Raw genomic sequence first — 26,218 nt, 5'->3', positions numbered from 1 at the left:
TCAGCAAGATGGAGTACGCAATTTTGATATGATTTACTATTTATCAGTGCCATCTTGACACTCTGGAACGCATTCATAGAAAATTTTTCAAGTTTGTATTGTTCAGGCTAACTGGCAGGTATACACAACATGGGAATATCGTCGTTAATGGGAAGGCGTGTGGTGCAGTGTGCCAGATTTTCCCAGAGATTAATTAATGGTAGAATGATAGATGATAGATGGTAGAATGATAGATGGTAGAATGATAGATGGTAGAATGATAGATGGTAGAATGATAGATGGTAGATGAAAGATGGTAGAATGATAGTTGCATACTACCTGTCGCAACATACGGGCAAGAAACTATGACCCTAACAAAAAAGAGTATGGAAAAAATGGGTGTGTGCCAAAAAGCCATGGAGCGTGCCATGCTGGGCGTAACTCTGAAACATAAAATCTCCAACAAAATCATTCGGGAGAAGACAAAAGTAAACGATTTCACAGAGCAAATAGCAAATTTAAAGTGGCAGTGGGCTTGACATGTTGCACGCCAGAATCCGAATAGATTGACATTGAATCTAACAAAATGGAGACCACGCATGATTGAAAGAACCGTTGGGAGACCACTTGAGAGATGGCGAGATGACATCAATGAGATCGCAGGAAATCAGTGGATGAAGAAAGCACGGGGTAGGAAAACATGGAAGAATTTTGAAGAGGCCTATATCCAACATTGGGTGTCAAACGGCTGAAGAGAGAAGAGAGAGAGAATGAACTCACCATATTTATTGGCAAAGAATTTTAGCGTCTCTAGGTTGTCCACAAGGATGGTGTCTACCTTATATTTATCAACGCGTCGTAATACTTTGCTTGAGCGGGCACCAGTGTACCTACTTTATGTGTAAAAGTGCTGATAGTCTGGCTGTGGATATGTTTGGTTAGGTTTTGGAAAAACACTTTTTTAATTTTCTTCAGTTACATGTGGAATCATACGCATGAATGTAGCTGGATCCCTGTTCCATTCATTTTGCTCAATTATTGTTTCAGGCTTGATGATAATATGTAACTATCTTCTGTTACTTGTTACCCTGTGATTGGAATATTCTTGTTGGATACAATAAAGAACTATTATTATGATATAGAATCCGTAGAAATTGCGGTAGATAATGCTGGAAAATTATCTACATTTCGGTATATACATAGGGAAGTAAGTGGGAGTAGAAGTGAGGTGCGTGGAAATGTTTCGCAAAATAATTCACTATTTCTTCAAATAATTCCTATCCTACATTTTTATAAATAGGCCCCGGTAATCTGGGCTCACATCCCAAGCGTCCAGTGGATAAACCGGCATCCAGCACTGGGCGGAAGGACACAACGATAAGCTTAAGTAGGTGTTTCTCCTAATACCTTCTCTGATAGATGCCTGACAATGTTGGGATCAACTGAACCGAAAAAAATTTCGAAAGACAATGAGAAAATTGATTCGAAAATTGAATCTTTCAATGAATTATTAAACTGGAATGAACTAATGAACGAATACTATGCTTAATTTCGAATTGAACAATAAGGAAGGGATTGAAAAATCTTACTGTCGCCTATGAGCTTTCGTTCATATGAAGGACCCCAATTTTCGATAGAGTGCCATGTTTGGGGTGAATTAAGGCATATATGAATGAACGTTCAAAAGGCCTGTCGTGATCGTCAATGCTTCCTTCATTTTGGAGATACACGATTTTTTTTTGATAATTTTCTCAATGAATAAAGGCTAGTGTTTGAACATGTATATTTCCTTTAGGCGTTTCCTACAAATAGGTACAGCGTACTCTTGATATAGGTTCGAACTGTACTACCAATTTACACTGCATGCATTAAATTGGTGCTAATTTAGACGAAATTATCCAATAAATAAATAAATAAAATAAAATAAATAATAGTTTATTGTGACATAAACATAAATCGCAGAGGCTGGAGCCTGTGAAAAATGTGACTTACATTTGAATAAATCCATACTTTTGGCAAAAATGTCTAAACGGTCATTTACTAATTCGTTCAAAATAATAACCACATCTCGATAATATTTTCATTGTTTGAAACTATGGGTATTTAGAAAAAGGAACTATGATGCATGATTTGTTCTGAAAAATGCACTGTTTAGATATAACCAGCAATTGTTACAAATGAATAACCTTGAGGGTTAGACCCCCAATCTTCGGATTCTCTAAAGACTCGAATGACTTAGATATTGTGTGCAAACTAAAAAATACATATGACTATTAAATATCAGCATAATGAACCATTCAAATTCTTGTTGTCTCCCCCCATGAACGTTTGGATACCTTTCACATCACCCAGCCCATATTCAGTATCCACTTAGTCTATACTACGCTCTACGAAGAATTGAACACAGCTTTCTTCTTCGGCTGTAAAACACATCGTAGCCGATGCAATTTGTATTCGCTCTAGGTACACTATATTTCCTAGAACATTAGTGCGTGATAATTTTTTTTAATTTATATCGACAGACCTTATTCAATAGCACAGTTACGAAAGGGTTAAACGAGAAATCGATTTTTTGTGGTGATATGTGCATTTTTTGAGTTCGTTTCATTTGGATGATAAGATAGGATAGGAGCATAAGATGTTATCGGTGAGTAGTTTTCTCCTCTTTGAGTTTTTTACAGGAAAATTATCATCGTCCCTGCTCAACTGTTGATCATAAATTTGATATCTTGAGTAAGTGGTAATACTGGTGACTCATCTGGAAACACTTGGTTTCAAGACATATACTGAAAGAAGATGTTATAGTTATATTATAACTAAAGGTTATGATATTATTGATCGCTTTTCCTCATATTCAGTCCAATAAATTGTCGATTTTCGTTTATGCTTCTTGTTGGGATATATGAAGTACACATATGAAATATTTTTCAAATATATGAAATATATGTTTGTGGAAAAGAAGAAGTTTGGTTCGATGAAAATTGTAAATTCAGATTTGTATGTACTGTGCATTGGAGTAAAGAGTAAGTTGTCTCACTAAGGCTTTGATCTTATAGCTCATTATCGTTCATATTTTTCCGAGTATTTTTCCCAAGAGTGGGGAGAAATATTATTTATATATGAATATTTCGGATTGTTTTTGGAAGAAACAAAGGTATTAGTCATTTTTCATTCTTCTAGAGAAGATCTCTATACTGAAACCAGAAACTGAAACTTTTTACCCTGAAATATAAACAGCCATTTCTGATTCAGAAATTTTTTTTTTATTTTTGAAATGTTATTAATGAATTATTATTGTTTTTAGATTTGATTTTCGAAAATTCATTGAATGTTCGATTGATATTTCTTGAAATAACTCTTGCGGTTGTGATTCGGAGAAATTGAAGTCAATTGTTGTTGTCTTAGTAGATATACTTTTTCATGGTTCCTTCATAGCATAAAAAGTATGAATATAACCAATTATTTTGTACCATAATAGAGATGTAGGGGGATGAAGTTAAATAGGTTCAATAAATAATAACTAGCGTGTTGCTAAAAATATTATATTATCAATGTAAAAAAAAATTAATGAAAAGTCAGCGGCGGAATTCGAACCTGGATTCATCAATTCCGAAATCTGAATGCATATTTTAAAAATACATATCTCTAGAACTACAAGTCCTAGGACTTTTCATTAAAAAGTATTGTATTCATTAACATATTAGAATTTTTTATTTTCAATTTATTAAATGTAATATATATTTCAAATTCCACAAATCCCATGAAAAAATATCTATTCATTTGATTTATTCGAGCACGGTAATAATTACCAAATATGCTGATAATACCTAAGGAATTAGAAAAACGTGTTTCATTTTGATGGTGGTATTGGATTGGACAAAAAAATTCACTCGGTCCTCACTGACAGAAATTAATTAAAAGCCAAGATATTGAAATATCATATACTTCAATTCAATCAGGATTCTATCGAAAAGATCATTTCTCTATTTCAGTATCGTAACACTGTCTGACGAAATCGATTTAACATGAATAGAATTGAGAGAAATTGGGAATATATTGTCGCAAATCCAATATATATAATGTCGCAAATCCAAATTATATTACATTGACGTGTGTTGAATTTTGATAGGATTAGGTAGACAACCACAAAACGAAAAATATAAGTGAAAACAATGCTGTAATGAGTTGATTACAGCACTGTTTTTAAAACTGTAGTGAACTCATTACAGCATTGTTTTCACTTATATTTTTCGTTTTGTGGTTGTCTACCCAATCCTATCAAAATTCAACACACGTCAATTGTCAATGTAATATAATTTGGATTTAGTGAAATTATGTGCGACATTATATTCCCAATTTCTCTCAATTCTGTTGATGTTGAATCGGTTTTGTCAGACATAATCCACGAATTTAATGCGTAATTACAAATTATTTAAAAAATTCGAAATGTACGAGTCAAATTCAAATTCCGTAATCTGTCAATTATGTAACAGTCACATCAACTGCCAAGATACAATACAAATGTCACTAGGAAGTTTAATTAGAATTTTTCATTGAATTTCGACAATATTTCATAAAACTTGGCTGAAATAGAGAAAATTTCGTCTAATACTCGTTGCAGAAGGCAATTCCAACACTCATATGCGTTAAATTCGCTCCTTCGTGCTCGTTTTCGAATGTCGCATTCGTGTTGGAATAGGTGCACATTCTGCAACTTGTTTCAAAATATACTATTCTAATCATTATGACGAATATGTCACTTTCTGTTAGTTTTACATAAATTTCAAAAATTGAAGTTAGATTCCTTTAATCTTATATTAAGTGTTAAAATTCCATTTTTTGCGACTGACATTTTATGAATATTCAATCTCAATTTTTTTTTTTGTGATTACACCAAATGAGCCATGATAATGCGATTTTCCACAGGTATTGTGCCGAATCGAGATTGCACATAATCGGGATTTTAATTGTAGCTTTCTCCTTGCTTGAACAGCCACAAAGATAGCACTTTCATTATTTTATTGACCATTAAATATGATGGATCTCGTCAAATTCACATGGATGCGCTCTTGGGAATTATTCCTGACTCCTTCAGTTCACTCTGACCTTCGATTCGAGGAGAAATGAAATAATTAATCAAATCACTTCGTGCCACGATTTTCTATAATCAAGTTTATTCAAAGTACAGTTATTGACGATTCAATGATGAAAACTTACTTTTCATAATCGCTCGGTAGAATAACAGGGTAATTTAATTGAGTAGTTTCTTGTATTTATTTTAACGATGGGGTTATTTGTAGTAGTGAATTGCAGAACAGATAAAAGTGGATGATTCATTTTTGAATTTGGAGGAAAAAAGTGCTTATTGTCCCACAATTTTCATTTTAACGACGGCTTGTTTCGAGACCTTCAAAATGGTTTTTTGTTATGCGCTTGCTCGATGCAGGGACGCCGCCAGACATTTCGGTGCCCCATCAAAATGAAATTTCGCCGCCCTGCTTTGTCTAATTTATCTGAATTTTCTTCAAAGGACGTTTCGCATCGTTTCAATTTCTTATGAAATCGTATTTCTTAACTTAAAATCACCTTATTAAATTAATCACAGGAATTTTTCTCGATTTCATCAGAAAACGTCCTACATTGTTCAAAAGTACGACGCTCTATAAGTATAAAGTAAAAAGAAGACGTAGTTCTTTAAGGTGCATTTTGGTACCTATTTGTATATGCATAACTTAAGTTGAGAGCGCCTATTCTATTCGAAGAAAATTGGCTCTTGGTTATTTTATAATTTTACTACAAAGAGTGATATTTTCATTGGGAAAACATTTTTGTGTCAAAAAATATGACTTGTTTTATTGACTTAAAATTTGGCGCCCTGGCAAAATGTCCGGTTTGTATGGTAGGTAAGATTTGAACCATCAAGGAATTCAATCAGCGCATTCAGACCTCAATCGTATCATAAAAATTTCAAGTCACCGAATTTTTCCTTGCTAAAAATTCATAATCTTGTTAACGGCACCACAAAATACTTGAAGTATGTGTCGAAATAATTTGCATATAGGATTAGATAGCATAGAGATGATTCCAACTTAGTCCATTCCAGCTAATTTCGCAGCAGAACTTCTGCAGCTTAAACAAATTTAAGTTCACCTAAAATGAACATGCCCTTGTTAGTGAGTTCCTGACTAGATTTAAGCGCTCTGAAACTGAAACTGACCAGATCTAAGCGCTCTGAAACTAGATATTCCATCTACTTCCTCTTAGGAAATTATTGACTTAACTCAATCTGAAAATACAATCGAATTAATTCTATTGATTTAAATTGCGTTTAATGTAGGAGCAGGCTCCCACGTTCAATAGTAACTTTATTGAATTTTGATTTTTTGTATATTACGAAATTTAGGTCAATCTAGGACTGACCTGGGAGAAAAACAATAAAATTCATATTTTTATTGGAAGAAGTACGATTTGTTGATGAATTTGAAATTGCGTCTTATTATTCACAGAATCTGATCAAACTCTCTGAAGTAATGAATATTTGCCAAAATCGAAGGAAAATCTCAATTTTTGTTCTATGGTCCGCTGAAAATTTGGATTTAGAACTTATGTATATTATCCGGAGAATTTTTTATTTCGAAGAGTTTTCAACTCGCTTCTGGATATGATACTATTACTTTATATAATCAATGTACTATTGCCTATTTCTCATTGAGAAAACCAGTTATTTTTGTGAACACGATGATAAATTTGTAATTTATCTTAGACAGTGTCTCTTAGCTGATTACGCTCGGGAACATTGATCATTTGATCGTCGTGTGCAATACAAAATTTTCTTAAATAGCAAGACTTCAAATTCAGAAGAAAAATAGAATTACAAAAAAACTCTCAAAAATATCAAAATAACAAAAATGTTAGAAAAATCAATCGAAGCTTTCGGGCATGCAGCACTGTCGCTTCTAAGATTTGGGTATGTAACCCTAAAATACAGCGAAGTATCGGAAAACAAAAAATAATTCAGAATAGCACGAGGAAAACCTTGATAAAGTATAAAGGTTAACCTATTTGTTCATCACTGTATCTAACGGGTGTTTTTTTTCGAGGTATATAACTTTGAGTTGGCATTTCTGTTCAAGATGGTAATCGATTTAACAGCTGTCAAGTGATTTATTCTCAGTTTGGTTTGGCAATTCATCATGAATAGACTCACGCCTTAACAACGCTTGCAAATAGTGCAATTTTATTTCGAAAATAATGGTTCTGTGCGGAATACGTATCGCGCACTACGTCCATTTTATTTTGTTTAGCGATAAAGCAAGCGCACTTCTGGTTGAATGGCTACGTCAACAAACAAAACTGCCGCATTTGGAGTGAAGCTAATCCTCAAGTGTATGTCGAAACACCGTTACATCCAGAAAAACTGACTGTTTGGTGCGCTTTATGGGCTGGTGGAATCATTGGTCCGTACTTCTTCAAAAATGATGATGGCCAGAACGTTACAGTCAATGGTGATCGGTATAGAGCCATGATTACTAACTTTTTCATTCCTGAATTGAACAACCATGCCAGAAGCTGTGGTTCCAACAAGACGGCGCAACATGTCACACAGCTCGTGCCACAATCGATTTATTGAAAGACACGTTTGGTGACTGCCTAATTTCACGTTTTGGACCTGTGAATTGGCCTACAAGATCTTGTGATTCAACACCGCTAGACTACTTTCTGTGGGGCTATGTAAAGTCATTGGTCTATGCGGATAAGCCACAAACCCTTGACCATTTGGAAGACAACATTCGCCGTGTTATTGTCGATATACGGCCACAAATGTTGGAAAAAGTCATCGAAAATTGGACGTCCAGATTGGACTACATCCGAGCCAGCCGTGGTGGTCATATGCCAAAAATCATATTTAAAATGTAATGCCACAAGATTATCTTGCGGATAAATGAAATTTATGTCAATCGAATAATCCATCGTTGTTTTATTGTGATTTAAAGTGCTATAGCTCTAAAAAAACACCCGTTATAAGCTATAAGAACGTGCACCTCTATAGCCTCTATAGGGCACTTGATATAATTGCAAATCTAACACCAATGTAGAAATGAATGGATTAAGCCATTCTCAGAATATCTAGGCAGGAAAAGATATTGAAAGAAGAGCGAGAACAGTAGTAGAATGGTAAAACTATGGACTAAAATTGCAATAGAGCTTCCTTAAATATTCGAATAGTCGGACGTAATGGATATTAAAACAGTTTTGAGTCAGTATTATAATAACCGCATCTCGTTGATATTAGGAGCTTATCCTTATGCAAACTTAGGAATTTTCTTTTGAAATTATGATCAAATATAATATTTAATTGATGTCTTAATTGCATTCATTTCACGAATAATCAACAAAAAGCCTAAATTACTTCCAAATAAATGAAACGCAAACCTGAACCCGACATATTGGATGCATTTGGAAAGTAAAGATAAAATGGAATTCGCTATTGATTCACTTCATTCACTGGTTTATCTAAATGTCAAGTTTTGCCACACCTTTTTACTTTTACTCTCCCTCTCTTTATTGTTATTCAAGATACGAATACTACTGCAGGTGAGTAGAATTCCAGAGGCTTACATTCTTTGAGATTTTGCGATTTTATCTGAGAAATGTTATAGCGAATGTTTGTTGACTCATATAAATTAAATCAAGCACCCGAAGGTTGTTTTTAAAGTTTACAGAATATTATTCTAGGAAAATGCTTATTGTATAGGAGCCTTCGTTCGAATGAGTTTATTACTCAGTTTTTGTTTTTGGGTTCATAATATTACTGATAATACATAGTAATGAAATTCGGTATTGGAATAGTATATAACATCACTAGCAAGGTAAGAGGGTTTTTACTGGCGAATGGAGGATATAATTGACGAGCCGCAGGCGAGTCAGTTACCTCCTTGAGCCAGTAAAACCCGTTACCTTGCGTGTATTGTTTTATATTTTATTTGTTTCTCTTTTGTAAAAATGTTAGATAAATTCCAAAAAAATCTCAATAATTTGTTTCAAATGTCGTAAGCTATCATAGACATATATATAAGTCTATGTAAGCTATGGAAGCGTTGCCATGAACATGTCTGTTTATTTTTCTTTACATTTGTTTCGCCGAAAGCGAGAATGAATGTACCAAAAGAAATTATTGAGGCAGCCAGTAGTGTAGCTTCAAGTTTATTACCTGCAAAATCAGCTTCAAGGTACGAGCGAGAATACGACGACTTCAAAAAGTGACAAAACAAAAATAGTGTGATTGGGGTAACTGAAGATGTTTTGTTGGTCTTCTTGAATCAATTATCAGCTAGATTCAGCCCTAATACTTTATGGGCAAAATGGTCTATGCTGAAAAGCTGCTTGGAAATGAAAGAATATGCCTCTGTTCGCAGGTTTGTTTTCCTTAAAAAATTTATTGAAAAATATGACGTTTAGTTGTCATTTGCAGATTTCAAAAGGTAATAGCGTTTCTGAAACGAAAAAATGATCGTTATACGCCAAAAAAGGCCAAGGTATTAAGTAAAGAAAAGGCTGAACAATTTCTTTTACATGCTTCTGATGACCAGTGGTTGCTGGCGAAAATTGTAACAATATTTTGGATTTTTGGATGTTGTCGATGTGACGAAATTCTCTCCTTAAACATGAATAATGTAGAAGATATGGGAAAATACGTTATTGTGACATTGCGGCAAACAAAAAATTTAACAACTGATGGATCATCAGTATCAACTCTTTCATCATCAAAATCTGTGTTACTGGAAATAACAATTGTACCATGATTTTCAACATATATGACGATAAAACAAAATTTTCTAATGTAAATAATACTACTAACTTGTAAAAATTTTGCAAGTTAACTGTCAGTTTTACAAGTTAGTGATTTGATAAAATAAACTTTCTTGATTAATATTGTGTTTTTGGAAACTGACGTTTACAAATGAGAAACAAATAAACAACTTTTCGGGAAGATATCAATTAAATATTAAATAGATATGTTTTCCACAATAATTAATTATTTGATGAATATGGAGGATTGTGAATATTTATTCAACACAATCACACCTCTTGAAATACAATTGTAATATAACACAAGAGAGGAATTGATGTTTAACTTGACCTATTTTCTATTCGGCTGATTTATTTATTCCTTTGAACAAGAGTTAAAATATCCTAGATCAAAAAACAGGACTCTTGTTGAGTGAATTCCGATCATATACAAATTTTTCTCTAATGTTCTGATATAATTATTGCAATTTGTACAAACTAAAGATGTATTTACGCGTCTTAATATCAAATCATCTATTTTCATAGATTATTGGGCGATATCTGTGTTCGTCATTTATTGATAGATGCTTATAATTTCCAAATACATTATTCTAGAAATATGATACTATGCTACATTTTTTATACATTTGTAGGCACCTTTCATCGAATTTCCTCACCAAAGTTTATCAAAAATCTATATAACTATTTACTATGTATTATACTATGATATACAAATAATTTGCTCCCGCCGTTTTACAATAGCTGGTTGTAGCAGTGAGTGGAAGTCGAAATCAATAGATCGTTAATGTCATACAATAAGCATACGTATTCGTAAACATAACGCCATCGAAATATTAGACGATTTGTGTCTGCATCATAAAGTAATTCCCGATTAAACATATGAGCTTACGACTCAAATTCTCGTTATTTGCGGGAGATTTTAATTTTCTGCCATAATATGAATGAATCAGCGGCTTGGGCTCATCGAATGCTCTCAAATAACTATGGTGATGCTGGCATTAGTGAAAGAACGTGCCGAGAGTGGTTTCAACGCTTTAAGAAAGATGATTTTGACGTCGAAGGCCAGCATGGCGGTGAATGAGAAAAGGTTTTCGAAGATGCAGAATTGAGGGAGGCATTACTTGATCAAGCCTCGTGTCAAATTCAACAAGACAACAAGAATGTGCAGGATCATTGGAAGTGATGCAAAACGCCTGAAAGTCATGGGAATGATTTAGAAACAAGGAAATTGGGTGTCGTACGAGTTGAAGCCGAGAGATGTTGAACAGCGTTCATTTGCTTGTGACAATTGTTTGCAATGCAAAGACGAAAGGTATTTCTGCATCGTATTGTGACTGGAAACGAAAGGTGGATTCATAAGGATAATCCCAAACGCAGAAAATCATGGGGATATTCCATGTCGATGGCCAATCCGATATTCCCGGTTCCAAGTTCATGCTCAGTATTTGTTGGGACCAGTTCAACGGAGTGTATTATCAGTTGTAAAAACCGACTGAAACAATCGCAGGCGGTCGTTATCGAATACAATTATTGCGTTTGAGCCGAGCATTGAAAGTCAAACGACCGCAATACAACGAGAGACATGATAAGATAATTTTACAGCATGACAAAGCTCGATTCCATGTTGCGAAAGTGGTCAAGGCACACTTGGAAACGTTGAATTGGAAAATCCTACCCCAACCGCCGTAATCACTAAACGTTGCTCCCTCGGACTATCACTTTTTTCGATCATTGGCACATGGCCTGGCTGACCAGCACTTCTGGTCTTAAGAAGAATTGAAAAATCGGATCGATTCTTGGACCGCTTCAACGCTGGATTTGTACGCTGCCCAAAAGATGGGAGAAAGTAGGGGCCAGTGATGGACAATACTTCGAATCATAAATAATATATTACCAGTTTTTTACATTAAACCCTCAAATTCCGGGAAAAAACGGCGGAAGCAAAGTTATGTACTATTATCTACATTTTTTCATATTCTTAAAATATTCGCTATTTCAATTGAAATCAATATGTATAACATTTTCATAATGAAAACTAGGGTTTCTACCATCATGTTCAAGAGGATAACATAGTTCCATAAATTTTCGATGAGAATTTTTTTATTGTGCAACCTTACTTATCTATCTTCAGAAATCAGAACCAACTTGAATGTAAAATATAATTGAAATAAAAAAAACAGATACCTATAAGATGTATGATCCAATAATTTCAGTTTACAAAACATTAATGGCATGCTAATTGGAATCAAGACGAAATTCAAAACATCTGAATTGATGTCGAAGAAATATCAATAATACTAGAAAAGATGGTAATAAGTCGTTTTCACTTTCATTAAGTCCTACTTCACTATTGTGCTTGACAGTTGGAATATTTCTAAGAATGTAAATGAATGAATTAGTTGAGAGCAGATGGAGAATATATTGACTTGGACGAATCTATGCTTTTTTCATCGCAATCGAGATCCAGAATTGTTTGAATCTTCATTGAATAATAAAAGGTACTAAAGTACTAAAGAGTATTCATAAGACTTTAACAAACGTTTCAAAAGTGTTACTTGGATCAGATGAAGAAAACAACATCGTTGTTGGAACATGCGTTAAACACTTGCTTATTAAAATATCAAATTCAATAAAAGATAGAAGATGCTCAATGGCAGTAATTTACCAGCAGACTGAGTAGACTGAAGCATAGGGGGGCAAATTTTAAGAGGTGGCAGATTGAGCTTATCAATTTTTATTTTGATTTACTGAATTGAAGAAAAATGATCAGACACACAAAGTACTTACTTCTAAAATTAGAGAAAAATTAAAATATTCAATAAAAATCAAAATCTATTATTATATACATAGCCAAATACTCAATATTTCAAGATCGCTACATGAACAATTGCTAAACGCTTTGCAAAATATACTAATGAATAAGAATTTGTACGATCATATCATGAATGATTTTGCGAATTTGAAATTTCGCAAAAAGGTATTGTAATGCTTTTATGAACTCAAACCGTAATAATAACATATAATTAAGGAAGGAAATTTTTTCACAAGCATGTGCTCTCAACTCTTTTTCCACCCGCATTTTAAGTCAGAAAGAATCACTTTCCCACACATTGCGGAAAAACCCCTGCTATTTCTTTTCCGCACGCATATCCGTGCGGAAAAGAAATAGCTGGGGTTTTTCCCGCACGCAAATATTGAAGAATAAATTGAATTCTGTCATGTCTCAATGCACCGAACGCCCAATTAAAGTCAAGGAATCAAGGATGACATAACTCTGGTAACGACATGCAGAATTACGTCTGTCATTCATATGTATAGGAATAATAAATCGAATCTTTTGAGTTTCAATTTATTTCAAGCGCTTGTAGAAAAAGAATTGTTTTCTACTCTTGCGGAAAGTATCTTTCCCGCACTCAACTTCTCTTCGCGTCGTTTGGTCTACGGCAGTCTCATGCGGGAAAGTACAACTTTCCGCACTTGTTTAGAAAATAACTATTATTGTATCATTTTTAAACTGTGAGTATTAAAATTTAATTATTGTATAATTTTGAGACATAAATTCAAGTGATACATGATTGAGATATTATTTGCTCAAAATGATGTTTTTTCATTCTTTGCTGTGAAAACGATCAAGGATCTGTCACTGTACCTTACTTCTCAATGATACTAACCATCCCGGAAAAGTTGATGTGACGAGGATGATGGAAAACAAACATTTTAGTTAAAATTTTATTGATCAAAATTGTAATTGTTATGATTGAGAACTAAGGTATCAAAATTCGAAGGCGGCAAAAGTTGCATAGCTTACAGGCGGCAAATCTGATGTTAATTCGCCACTACAATTTTTTAGAAAGATAAGAAAATTCAAACAGTTATACATACAAATTCTCAAATTGTAGAATGTAGATTTCATTCAGATATACATGGGTATTTTGATTGAGTATGAGACAAATTCGATTGAATAAAAGTGCATTTTTCTTCATCGAAAATTTTGATCTGCATTGATTGATAAGCACTGAATTTCTCTCGAATAGTCGAATAGCATAACTAAGCTAACCCACTGATGCATATCTGGTTTGATCAAAGTGTTTCCTTCAGAGATATACATTTATTCTAATGAGGTGCTCAGCACCTTTTCCTTCATTGTTGAATGATGTAATAGTATTTCCTGGCAGGAAAAGGATTATTCAGAAAATATGTGTAATCCAGCTAAAGACGACCAGAAAATATAAACAGAATTATTCTCAAATATTTCATAGGTTTTATCCCAACTCTCTATTAACCTTAATGAAAATTATAATAAGCTTCTAAATTCGAGTGAGTCTGGGTTTAACTTATGGATTAATTATGAATAAACGTCATGTGGAATGATTGATGATTATTTTAAAGAATATGATACAAATACCAATAATAGTTGAATTGGAAATAATGAAAAATTAAGAAAGTGATTCATCTGGTCCGAAATAGAAATTTCCACCTCAGTTAGATCATTGGAAACCAGAAGTGAAACTATTGCTTTGACGATACACCCAAAAGGAAATTAGAAATCGTTGATATGAATCTCCATTCTCATGTACCTAGTAAATGTTTTTGTCCAATGATAACTAGAACATATGAACAGAAGATCCTATTGTTGAAGAAATATATAGTACCGGCCATTCATTTCTCTATACAGGGTGTCCCGGGAAGAATGTGACAAAAGGATATTTTGAATTAAGGACATCATGGAGGACTCGTATCAAGAGGTTTCAATCGCCTGAGTGCCTTCGTTTGGGATATACAAGGTGATGTTCATCTTATGAGTGAAATTTCACAGTTCAATAATTCTTTAATTAATCGTCCGAATAATTTCAAATTTTGATGTTTTGTCGCCCTCTACTATCGCCTTCCTTCAATAGTTCTGAAATCGAGTAAATTAGATCCGCACCAGGAAAATTTAGGACTTTTCCTATTTTTGGGAATATGGGATCACACTGTACGTGAACGTTATGTTTTTTTCCGTTTTCGTAACCACAAAGAATCAATTCATTATAAAAATTCTGAATATTCTGCTTGGCATCGTCATACAAGGTGATCAATAATCATTCCCTTATGAGTGGAATTTCATAGTTCATAGTAAAAATTCCAATGAAAACGTTGTATTTGCAACATGATGGAGCTATTACGCACTAAACAAAAAAATTGCGCCAATATTTGATTGAGACTTTTGGAAACAGATGGATTGGCAGAGGATCCAGTTCGTTGATTAAATCATTTGAGAGAAATTGAGGGTAGGCATTCGTAAAGGGTGAAAAAACTTTAATTTTCTACCGATAAGTTCAAGATTTCTTGAACTATAAAATTTCTTCCATAAGGGAATGTTTATTGATCACACTGTATGACGCAGAGATTTAGACTTTTACATTAATTAATTGCTTATGGTTACGAAAACGAAAAACATCATGATATTAACGTACAGGGTGATAAAATATTCACGAAAATAGAAAAAGTCTGAGATTTCTATAGTCCGGATCTGATTCAAACGATTTCAGAAATATTGAGAAAAGGCGAAAGCCAAGGGTGATAAAATTTCAAAAACTGGAATTATTAGGTGGATTGATTGAAGAGTTATTCAGCTAAAAAAATTCACTCTTAAAGGAATGTTTATTGATCACCCTGTCCCTGTATCACCGTGCCTAAAAGAAATTCAGAATTTTCATAATGAATTAATTCTTCGTGGTAACGGAAACGAAAAAATATCCGAATGTTCACGTACAAGGTGATCCAATATTCACAAAAATGTCTGAAATTTTCCTAGTCCGGATCTGATTTATTCGATTTCAGAACTATTGGAGTAAGGCGATAGTAAAGGGTAAGAAAACTTCAAAACTTGAAATTATTCGGTCTATTAGTTAAAGAGTTATTGAACTGTGAAATTTCGCTCATGAGATGAATATCACCCTATATATCCCAAACCAAGGCACTCTGGCGACTGGAACCTCTTGATTTGATACGAGTCCTCTATGATTACCTTCATTTATGGTATCCGTTTGTCCCATTCTTCCCAGGACACCCTGTACAGTATGTACCAACCCACTGAATACCTTAATTTTTGTGGAGGGAAAAAATCGGGTTTCAACAATTTTTTTATTTTTTACAGTTTACTGTATTATTTCTTTTTGTTTACCCTCATTGAAAGAAAAAGCAACTGAAATCACAATCTTTCAAGCTTTTATCACAACTTTATGAACTTTCCACTTGACTTCGTTTTCATGAATTATAAATGAAATATGAATTCATATTTATGAAATTTAGCATGAATGAGGCAATTTTTCGGCAAAAGTTGGAAAAATCGACAATCTTACGATATCTTTAAAAATCTGGCCTTGATTGTAGTGAAATCACTGTTGTTTATCAATTCGCTCTCACTTTTCTCAAATCAATTTCTCAAGTAAAAGGATATACTAAGAAAATAATAGAAACTGTTATTATTGAATAAAACTTCTGTTTCCGTAACGAACACAGCGTTTTGGTTTTTCAGTTTTTTTAGCAGTATCTTTTTTTCAGAGCAGAAATTCCTTGTTGTTTTACTTACTGCACTCAAGAATTTTATTTTATACTTATCATTTATTCATTTGAAGTCATTTATTTCAGAATACATGAAGAGTCTCTTGAAATATTCAGAATTAAGTTTTGTACCACCTATCAATTACTCCAATCCATTTTCATATTCTTTATTATTTAAAATATGAACTCAAAATTTCTACTTTTTCTCTTAAAATATTGAAAGGATCTTGAATTGGAGATGAAAAAACAAATATAATAAAATAATCACAATCTCGATAAGATTTATATTTTCTGCTGAGAATAATAAAATATACTGAAATAACTTTGTGAATCAATCAGTTTTTCAAGATCGTTTTTCGTTAGCATGAAGGTGATCTTCTTAGCGATAACCGTATATCACGTTCAATTTTGATGACACCACAGGTGGATCTTCAGGAAAACATGTGAATAAATATCGAAACATTGTATTGCGATAGGAATTTGAAATAGGATTTATGCATATTGACAAATAATGAAATTCGTATATTGGAATTCTTCGGGATGATATTATTTGAAAGGAATGCTGTTCTCTACATTTTCAATAGTTCTATTCCAAAAAGTTATATTTTTCATGAGTTTGATATCTTTATTTCACATAGGTACTCTAATCCATAGTGACAATTCATCGCGAATGAACATATCCAATTATCCAGACATTTAGTAGTGGTTTACATTTTCTGTAGTTGATATAGAATATAGAAAGTAATATACACACATCGCCAAAAGTCTTGGCCCCTATAAGTTTCTCAATAAATAAACAATGTATGTTCTGGAAATGAGATTAATATTTTCCTCTATTGCAACTGCAATACATTTTATAGAAAATCTTCGTTTGTTACTGTTAATGCAGGCTGAGATAAAATAGGAAAAATGAGAAAAAAAGTAGATTTATCGAATATTCATTTTTGATTAATTATAGTTATTCCATAACTGAATATAAATTCAATAGGACATATTACAACCTCTTCTGTCAATTAACCTTCCAAACACGCCTAGGCATTCCACGAATTAGGTCATTATTGAAATTTTCAGGCACATCGTTCCATTCTTACTGAAGGGCTTAACTCAATTCCTGAAAGTTGAAGATGGGTTTTGGCGATTGGATATTGCTTTCCCTAAGTAATGCCATACTTGCTCAATTGGATTCGTGTCTGGTGAGTTTGCTGTCCAATTCATTCTCTGGATATGGTACTCTTGAAGAATGTTTTGAAACCTTCTTGTCCGTTGTGGTGGGGCGTTGTATTCCTGATAAATTAAATCATCCCCAATTTCGTTGCGCCGAGGAACAATGATTGGTTCAATGATGTTTGCTACGTAGATGGCATCAGTCATTGTTCGTTTGGTGACGAACATAATACCTTCCAACACATTATTGATTCGCCTGGATCGTGATTCGTCCGAAAAAAGTATGTTGGGCCATTGTGGTAAAAGCCAGTCTTGGTGGTCTCAGGCCCATTGCCGACAGATAGCTCTATGATCAGGTGATAGCCGAGATACTCTTAAGGTTTTTTTGCGCTTAAATTAATCTCCATATGGTATTGGCTGAGACAACCCGACTCTAGGTCCTCAAAAAATGACTTTGAAGGACTGTTACAGATACCGTTCGATTCCTTCAAGTAAAATTTGCAAAATAATGGTCTTCCCTAGCAGATGTTACTCTGGGTCGACTAGGCACCGGTAGTCCGTGGAATATTCAAATGTTGCTCAATCTGGTGGTTCGACAAAGATTCTTGATGTAGGGCTACTATTCTTGCCCGAACAAACTGAGAAAATGAATGTCCTGGCATTTTCCACGGAATATTCTCGATATTACAACTCCCGTTATTAGCTGAAAACTGATTAATTTCGAATACATCTGAATTCTCCCGAACAAGGAACATTTTTTCTGGTTTATTGTTTTAATTTGAGTGAAAAGTCCACACACAAAAAATTATATTGTTCCATTCCACAAGTTGGAGTTGAATATAGGTTGGCGAGACAGATGTGTGCATATGCAATAGACAAAAAGACATGATGAGCCGTTCCTTGATATTTTATCATTCAAAAATTTTTGCCTGCATCCTATTGCGATCATAATTAATCATAGGTCATAGGGAATGGAATGAGTCGCACTTTGCAGGTCTTTGGGAAAACCAACAAGAAGAAACAGATTTGGGGAAGAAAAAGAATATTTTTCTCACATGTACTTTACAACAACCTACGAAATAAGAAATTTGTTTGATTCCTCTCAAATGATAATAACTGAACAAGTAGGGATATAATCTACTGAAAATAAAAATATGAGAGATGGCTATTTCGGCTAAGTCTCCTACGATGAACGGTCTAACTGTACTTTATATTGACATGACTGCTTTACCCACTCAATACAAGAATTTTCTACGTAGGTTAAGGATTATCTGCACAAACAGCAACTCCTCACTCAATTCATTTTATGCTGGACAAAGAAGTACAGTTGCTATTAAACTCGATTTTCTCACTCATTATATCTCTTTTTGGAAATAATGTGTTAATTGAATCAGAATGAGAATTTTTGGAGAATAGAAAATAAATAAGAAATGTATTTGATTCCTAATCTAATGATAATAAATGAACGGATAGGGATATAATCTACTGAAAATAAAAAGATGAGAGATGGCCATTTCGGCTAAGTCTCCTACGATCAACGGCCTAACTGTATGTTATATTGACATGACTGCTTTACCCACTCAATACAAGAATTTTCTACGTAGGTTTAGGATTATCTGCACAAACAGCTACTCCTCACTCAATTCATTTTATGCTGGACAAAGAAGTACAGTTGCTATTAAACTCGATTTTCTCACTGATTAACTCTCTTTTTGGAAATAATATGTTAATTAAATCAGAATGAGAATTTTTGGAGAATAAATGTCGAAATGTCCCTCCAGACGAAACTCATGTTTTGATTGAATTATTCTTTCACGTTCGGAAGGAGCATAACAGTCAGATTGGTGCTTAAAATGTGGCAATTAAATCTGTTTTAAAAATATGAATTGAATACCAAAAATCAAGAAATCCATTTCTCCGAAATGATATAGTAAAAGAATGCTATCGAACTGAAAAGAAAAGTTTATCTACGTTATGTCGACTTTTAATTTTTTATGCATGAATGCAGATTAAGATATGTAATGCTGACCTTCATGTACCACCTATAAATATTCGAATAGTCAGTCTCATCTGTCTTACATTGCTTGTGTAACTCAACCTACAATTTGATGTTGAATTTCATCAGCACACCTCGTCTACTACACATTCAGGCCTCTTGAAACATTCGTGAAACATTCAACAACAATATCTTTTCAATCTGAATGATTCCACCAGTCTAAATGCAACTCGATGAAGGTCACATCCATATTTCTCATCTCAAGGGTTTTGAAATATTGATTCGTATAGCATATTTTTCAATTATAGAATAGATATAAGAATTCGGAATAATAACCAACACAGTGAATTTGTATTTATCGAAAAGAAATTATAGTAGGAACTACTGTTTACGGATTAAATAACAACTTTTGTTTTACATATCGTTCTCTTATAATCAAATAGAATTTTTGACATGGAAATCGTTTATGGACAGAGAAGTTCATTTTTGTTGGTTATCAAATATTATTCAAGTAGTTTTTTTTTGCAATTGTATTCAGATGAGACATTGCACCTGTATTTAATTTTTTTAACGACTAATTTATTCAGAACGAGCTAATTCCACGAACTTTCTCGAAGTGAAGGTAGAATTAAAGCATACTTTTCCATTTCACGAGGTATAAGGTATAAAGTTTCTTATAACGATACTGAAGCAGGTATTAGTCTTCCTGAAATTTAGATTGGACGGTTCCTCGAGTTATCCGCAAACGTATTTAGACGTATGATCACTTATTTCAGATTAATTTTCAGGATTGGATTTCCTGTACTGTATTTCCTTTGAGATCAAATCTTTAGTTTCAGTAACTTTTGCCATAAAGGTATAATTCAAGTATTTGAGTAGCATTGATATTCTTCTTTACTTTAATCAAATATCGAAGGAATGTGAGCATCTCAAAAGATAAAATGTTCTTTTTGACATTTTAACCATTCAATCATAAATATTCCACGCACTACTCGACCTTGTTATTCGATGAACGAAATATTTCAACAGTTAAGGTCGATATACAAATTAATACTTGCTTACCAGGTGTTTTTAAATCTGAATATTATCACATAAAATATTTAAATACGTTTTGAATTTTTTTTTTATTACACCACACCTCGCACCACACTGATCGATTGTTAATATAAGTTATACATTTTAGTATGTTGGTAAAAATTTGCAGTCCATACACAATCTCTTGAAAAGATGAGTATTGAGAGAAAGTATGAGAAAGAAAATAATTGGAAACCGATGTAGAGGGTTTTTGAGGGATTTTTGTTTTCATCAATTCATAGTACCTATTATTCTTGCTCAAGGATAATCGTGATAATGAAATCTTAATAATATAGGATTAAATTCCTGTTGCTGTATTCGAAGATAAGTAGGTACACAGATTCGAATTTCGGAAATCGTTCTCAATATCTCTGATATAGCAGAAAGATTTATATTCTTTATACTGTTTATTCCGCTACATGCCAGCCTGTACTTTGAACATATATTTTCCAAGGAAAAACATTTTAATCTTTGCTTTGAAGAATCAAATATTAGGCTCATTCTATTTTTCTCAGCTGGTTTTCGTTTTTAAAAATATGAAAATAACAGAAACTACTCGTATATAGCCTCAAAGAAAGTTTCTTCCTGAAATAACGGAGCAAATATGATCCTTGAATGTCAAGGAGGCATTGTGAAACTACCAGTAAAAGATTAATTTTCTGAATGGTCAGTACAAGACTAAATTGAAAAAAAATCGATAGGAAAGATCTATTAACAGACCAATAAGTTAATTTATGAAACTGAATTTCGAAAACCACTGAAGATCCTGAACAGAATAATTCACAAATGTGATTTAAAGTCTAATCCACAAAGAAAATAATTAAAATTGAACTACTTATAGCCGAAAATGATTAAAAAAAATGGAGATATTCGCTGATTTCAAAGGAAACATCGATAATACTAGCAATCAGTAGATATAAAAGAATGAACATTATCGGTTTCAAATGCTATACAACAAATATCGACTAGTATAATAATGAAGTCAGGAATGCAGATCCTTGCACCACCGCCTTCTTTAGGCTCTGTTTAGCTTCGAACGATGATTTAACTATTCAATATTTGAGTCATCTGCAGATATAGAATCGCTTAGGCGTTGGTCCAGTTATCTTAGACGAGTGCAATCTTGGTTATACAAAATTTATTGACAGAAAAATTCTGATTCTTGCAGTCTTGTGATGTACAGGGTGGGCCAAATTGGACACTTTAGAATGGAAAGTCTCATTTCTATACTAGATAGACGAAAACTGATGTCGGTGTATGGGGGCCAATTTTCATAGGAAATTCATTGTCGAAAATCGCAACTGCATAGCTATCACCGTTAGATAGTTACTGGGTGCTTTTCGAGAATTTTATTCTCGAAAAATTGCTTTTCCTCTGTTGAAAATTTTTCATTTCTGTGAAAACCGTCTTGTAGCAACTTTTATGTTGAATTTAATGATGAAATGATATCGCTATGCATTTTTTTTTTCAAATGGAATACCCCGTTCATTTCTACATGTTTCGATAGAGCTGAAAACGAGGATGAAAGTTACCTGTCCAAAAATATAGCACACTTGATATTTTGCCGAAGTCTGACTGTTCGTGGTCCCAACAGGTGGCCGGCAAGGTCGCCTGACCTAACGTCTATAGATTTTTCCTTTTAGGAAATATTAAAAGATATAATATAATAATAGACATTAGGTCTGACGACCTAGCCAGCCACCCGTTGAGACTTCGAATATGACTTCAGAAAAATATTAAGTATGCTATATTTTTGAAATGGTTATTTTCAGATCTATCGAAATATGTATAAATAAACGGGGTGATATTTTATGAAGTTCGCGAAAAATTCAGTTAAGGTCATTTAATTCTTCTCAAAACTTGCTACAAAATGGTTTTTACAGAAAAGAAAAATGTTTAGCAAAAACAGTCACAGCAATATTTCGAGAATGAACATTTTCGAGAAACACCCTGTAACTTCGTTACGGTGATAGCTATGGAGTTGAGGTTTTTGACAATGAGTTTCTCTTGAAAATTGGCTCTCAGACAACGACATCAGTTTCCGTCTATCTGGTATAGAAATAGGACCCATTTGGCTCATCCTGTACATAAATAAAAAAAAATATAAGTAAAAGATTTGTAACTAGCAATTATTCGAAAAGAGTGTCTCCATATTAATGTAGAGATCGATAATTTCACACTAGAAAACATTTACACAAATAAATCTGTACTTTCTCTGAATTTTTTTATTCACCAATAAATCAGGTTTTATCTGTGACCTTTATCATTTCAGCTACAAACGGAACTATTACTAAGTGGACACAGATTTTTGGGGGATTTAACGAATGATTACTTATAATCTACGTCAATCAATTTTCGAGAAAAATTGAGGATATCGATTGAAAATAACGGTTATCGATACTCCCATTTGTACTTTCAATTCTATTTTGAGGAGAATCTTTCACCTGTTTACAATTTCAGAAGGAAAATTAATTGAGTTCATACTTTCCCTGAATGTCATAGAACTACGATTTCTTATTATAACTTATTTATTAATTTACTTCAAACGGATATAAGAGATATATTATCATTCGAAGGTCTGGAATCATTTTTTGAAACAATTCATTCTGTTGAATTATGTAGAATAATTGAGTCTCAAATACCCAATTCATTTTTTATATCTTATATTTAACCAGAGAAAAAATTCTCAAGGAAATAAAAATTTGTTTCCTACCAAGTTATTCTTCTGCATTCTCGTCTACCTCATAAATGAACTCATAAAAATAATTATTATTCAACGCTCGCAACATCCTTCCGTCTAGTCGATATTTACGGAAATAACAGGAAAGATGCCGTTACACACTACAAGCCATCAATGAATGAGTATTATTTTTTAATACGACGGTTGACTCATTATCATCAGGGAAAATTCTTCGTACAGTTACCAATATTTTATATCCTCACTGGTGTCTGGTGGTAATGCATACTTTATACTTTTATAGTAATGGAAAAGTTGTGAATGTTCTGCTGTTTGCAATGATATATCATTAAAAAAAATATTAATATAATCCATAAATCTGAAGTTCATTAGAATTGAACTGAACTGAATTGAAACTGAAAGGCAAGCAGTAGATGGTAGAGATGTGGAAACAGCCCCCTCACACAGTACAAAGTAAATGCCAGTCATTCTAATCGAAGATTACTATTTCTAGTAGAAATCAAGAAAGTTTGAATGGAATATATGAATTTATATAATTATATATTCCTTTTAATGGAATATATGAATTTATATAATTATATTTTCCTTTTAATGGAATATATGAAGTTATATACATATTCCATTGAATAAATATAAAATGATAATAATAATAATAATGAATTTATTGAATAACTTACATATTCCATTCAAACCTGTATTACCTAGTACTAATGCCTTGCAATCGCTAGCCAACGCAAAACCTGCATTGGACACGAAACTTGTAGAAGTGAGGAATTAGACTTTGAAGCCATCCCAGATATTGGAGGTCATCAGAACTCTGGAACTGAAAGGCGAGCTGTAAATCACGTTATGGAAGGAATAGCTCTGATGGGGAGCACAGTAGACCCTTAGGTCGCGGTGAAACATAACCTATTCAATTAAATCTAATCTAATCACCTAGTACTACAGTATGGCAGTTGCAATATTTCATATTCTGTGAATCAGAAATCAAAATAAAATTTCCAGAATGCCCGCTATACTGAAAAAGAAAAAAATTGAATCAGAAACAATAGTAAAGGAATCAAGAATCTTTGGTTGAAATAGTAAAAGTCAAAGAAATAGAAAAGGACAAAGACTCACCCTGTAGGTGTGTTATATTTCTTACCATGTTATTGAATTTCTGAGTTGGTTCATTGGTTTGCGAGTTGGTTTGTTAATTTTCATTTTCATTTTGTCTAAGTATATCTTTATCGAACAAAAGTGTTTCATAATGATTTCTGTTCATGTTTTCATCTGAATTTAATATTGTTTTTGAAGTTTTTTCATGGAAAAAAGTAAAGCCATGGTTTGATAATTATTGCTAGTCAGACTGTGCTCCATCGACAACAACGGTTGAAATCTGGTATGCTGACTTTGAGGTTCTAAAGAAGAAGTGATTGTCGATTGAAGCAAAAACGAATCTTTTTACAGAAAAGATATTGAAAAGTTATACTCAACTCAACAGTATGAAGGATATCAAAAAATTGAGCAAAATATGCTCTAGCTAAGGTGGGGGCTTATTTGTGTTGTTTGATTTGATTTCAGGAATAAACTTATTTAGATTAGATGTGATTTATGCTCAAACTTTGATCATGTCTTCTTATTATTATACTGCTTAGTTAGAATCTACACTCAAAGCTATGGCATTAAATGTAGATTCTTGTAATAGCTGTGAAATAAGTTAGTAAGTCCAAAGATCACAGTTCTTTATACACTGCTCAATAATTGATAGGGATCACTTACTTGTTCTAAATTTATTTCTGAAATGTTCGCTCGTCTCAAGCATTCTACCCTACGAGGCATACTTTCGATCAAACGATTTATAATATTTTGGGGCAAATTCGTCCAAATATCCCGTAAAGCGTTAGAAAGGTCCTCCAGGTTATTGATCGGTTGTTCTAAGGTTGACAATTGTCTAGACATCTCAGACCAGACATGTTCGATGGAATTCATGTCTGGAGAGCCAACTGGCCAGTCCATCCTATCAATAGCATGAGTTTCTAGCGCTTCATTAACCAGACGACTACGGTGTGGACGGGCATTATCGTCAATTAAGATGAAATTCTCGCCCACGGCAGCCGCAAACGGAACAATTATGGGTTCAATAATCATATCGTGATATCTCTGGCTGGTCATGGTGGTGTTCTGCAGAACAACCAACTCTGTGCGTTGGTTCAAACAAATGCCTCCCCATACACATATAGAACCTCCGCCAAAAGCTGTTGTGGGTACCATAAACTGTTCTGCATACCTTCGACCTCTTTTCCTCCAAGCAAGAATACGTCCATCGGAGTTGACCAAACGAAATCTAGACGCATCCGTAAATAAACATCGGCTCCAATCTTCAAGTGTCCAATTGCGGTGCTCCTCAGCCCATTGCCGTCGATGAACCCGATGTTCCCTATTCAAACGGGGATGTTGTACCCTCCTACGTGCTCTCAAACCACGAACATGTAGTCGTCGTCTTACAGTCTGGTTCGAAATTAGTCTCCTGTTGTAACTCTCAGTGATCTATTGAGCCGCGACGCCGGGTAAGTGGGATTTCTCCTAGCATTGAGGATCAAAAGACGATCTTGGACAGCTGTTGTACTGCGCTGCCGACCTCCCCCATGAACATAAGCTACTGAGTCGTTTTGGATGAACCTATTCCAAGCCCGACTCACGACACTTTGCGAAACATTCAACCGCCGGGACACTTCTCGCTGGGACAAACCTTCCTGTATCCACCGTATGATTTGGCCCAGTTGTACAGGAGCCAAACGTCTTCTCGGCATGACTGATAAGCTGATATTGTTCTCATTTCTTCAATTATTGTCACCTTATGTGTTTGAACGAGAGAAAAAAAAAGATTTAATAACAAATACCACATTGCTTTTCACTCCACCTGTAACAGCCTACAGATAATAATCGATTTTGTGAACAAGAGCCGATGA

The 26,218-nt window shown here is 33.7% G+C and overlaps 1 protein-coding gene across 2 annotated transcripts in view; it reads left to right on the top strand.

Annotated features, from left to right (window-relative positions):
• Positions 1-2,344: 2,344 nt before the first annotated feature.
• LOC123674228 (mucin-5AC) overlaps positions 2,345-26,218 on the top strand; it is a 103,844-nt gene continuing 79,970 nt past the window's right edge. For both annotated transcript variants that reach the window (XM_045609156.1, XM_045609155.1), the window contains exon 1: positions 2,345-2,626. In XM_045609156.1, the coding sequence (XP_045465112.1) occupies positions 2,618-2,626 (9 nt within the window). In that variant the 5' untranslated portion in view covers positions 2,345-2,617. The remainder of the gene's footprint in view (positions 2,627-26,218) is intronic.

This window comes from Harmonia axyridis, chromosome 2, assembly GCF_914767665.1.
Source record: "Harmonia axyridis chromosome 2, icHarAxyr1.1, whole genome shotgun sequence".
Lineage (NCBI taxonomy): Eukaryota > Metazoa > Arthropoda > Insecta > Coleoptera > Coccinellidae > Harmonia > Harmonia axyridis.
The sequence above is the reverse complement of the archived record's forward strand: the minus strand, read 5'-3'. Positions and strand labels throughout refer to the sequence as shown.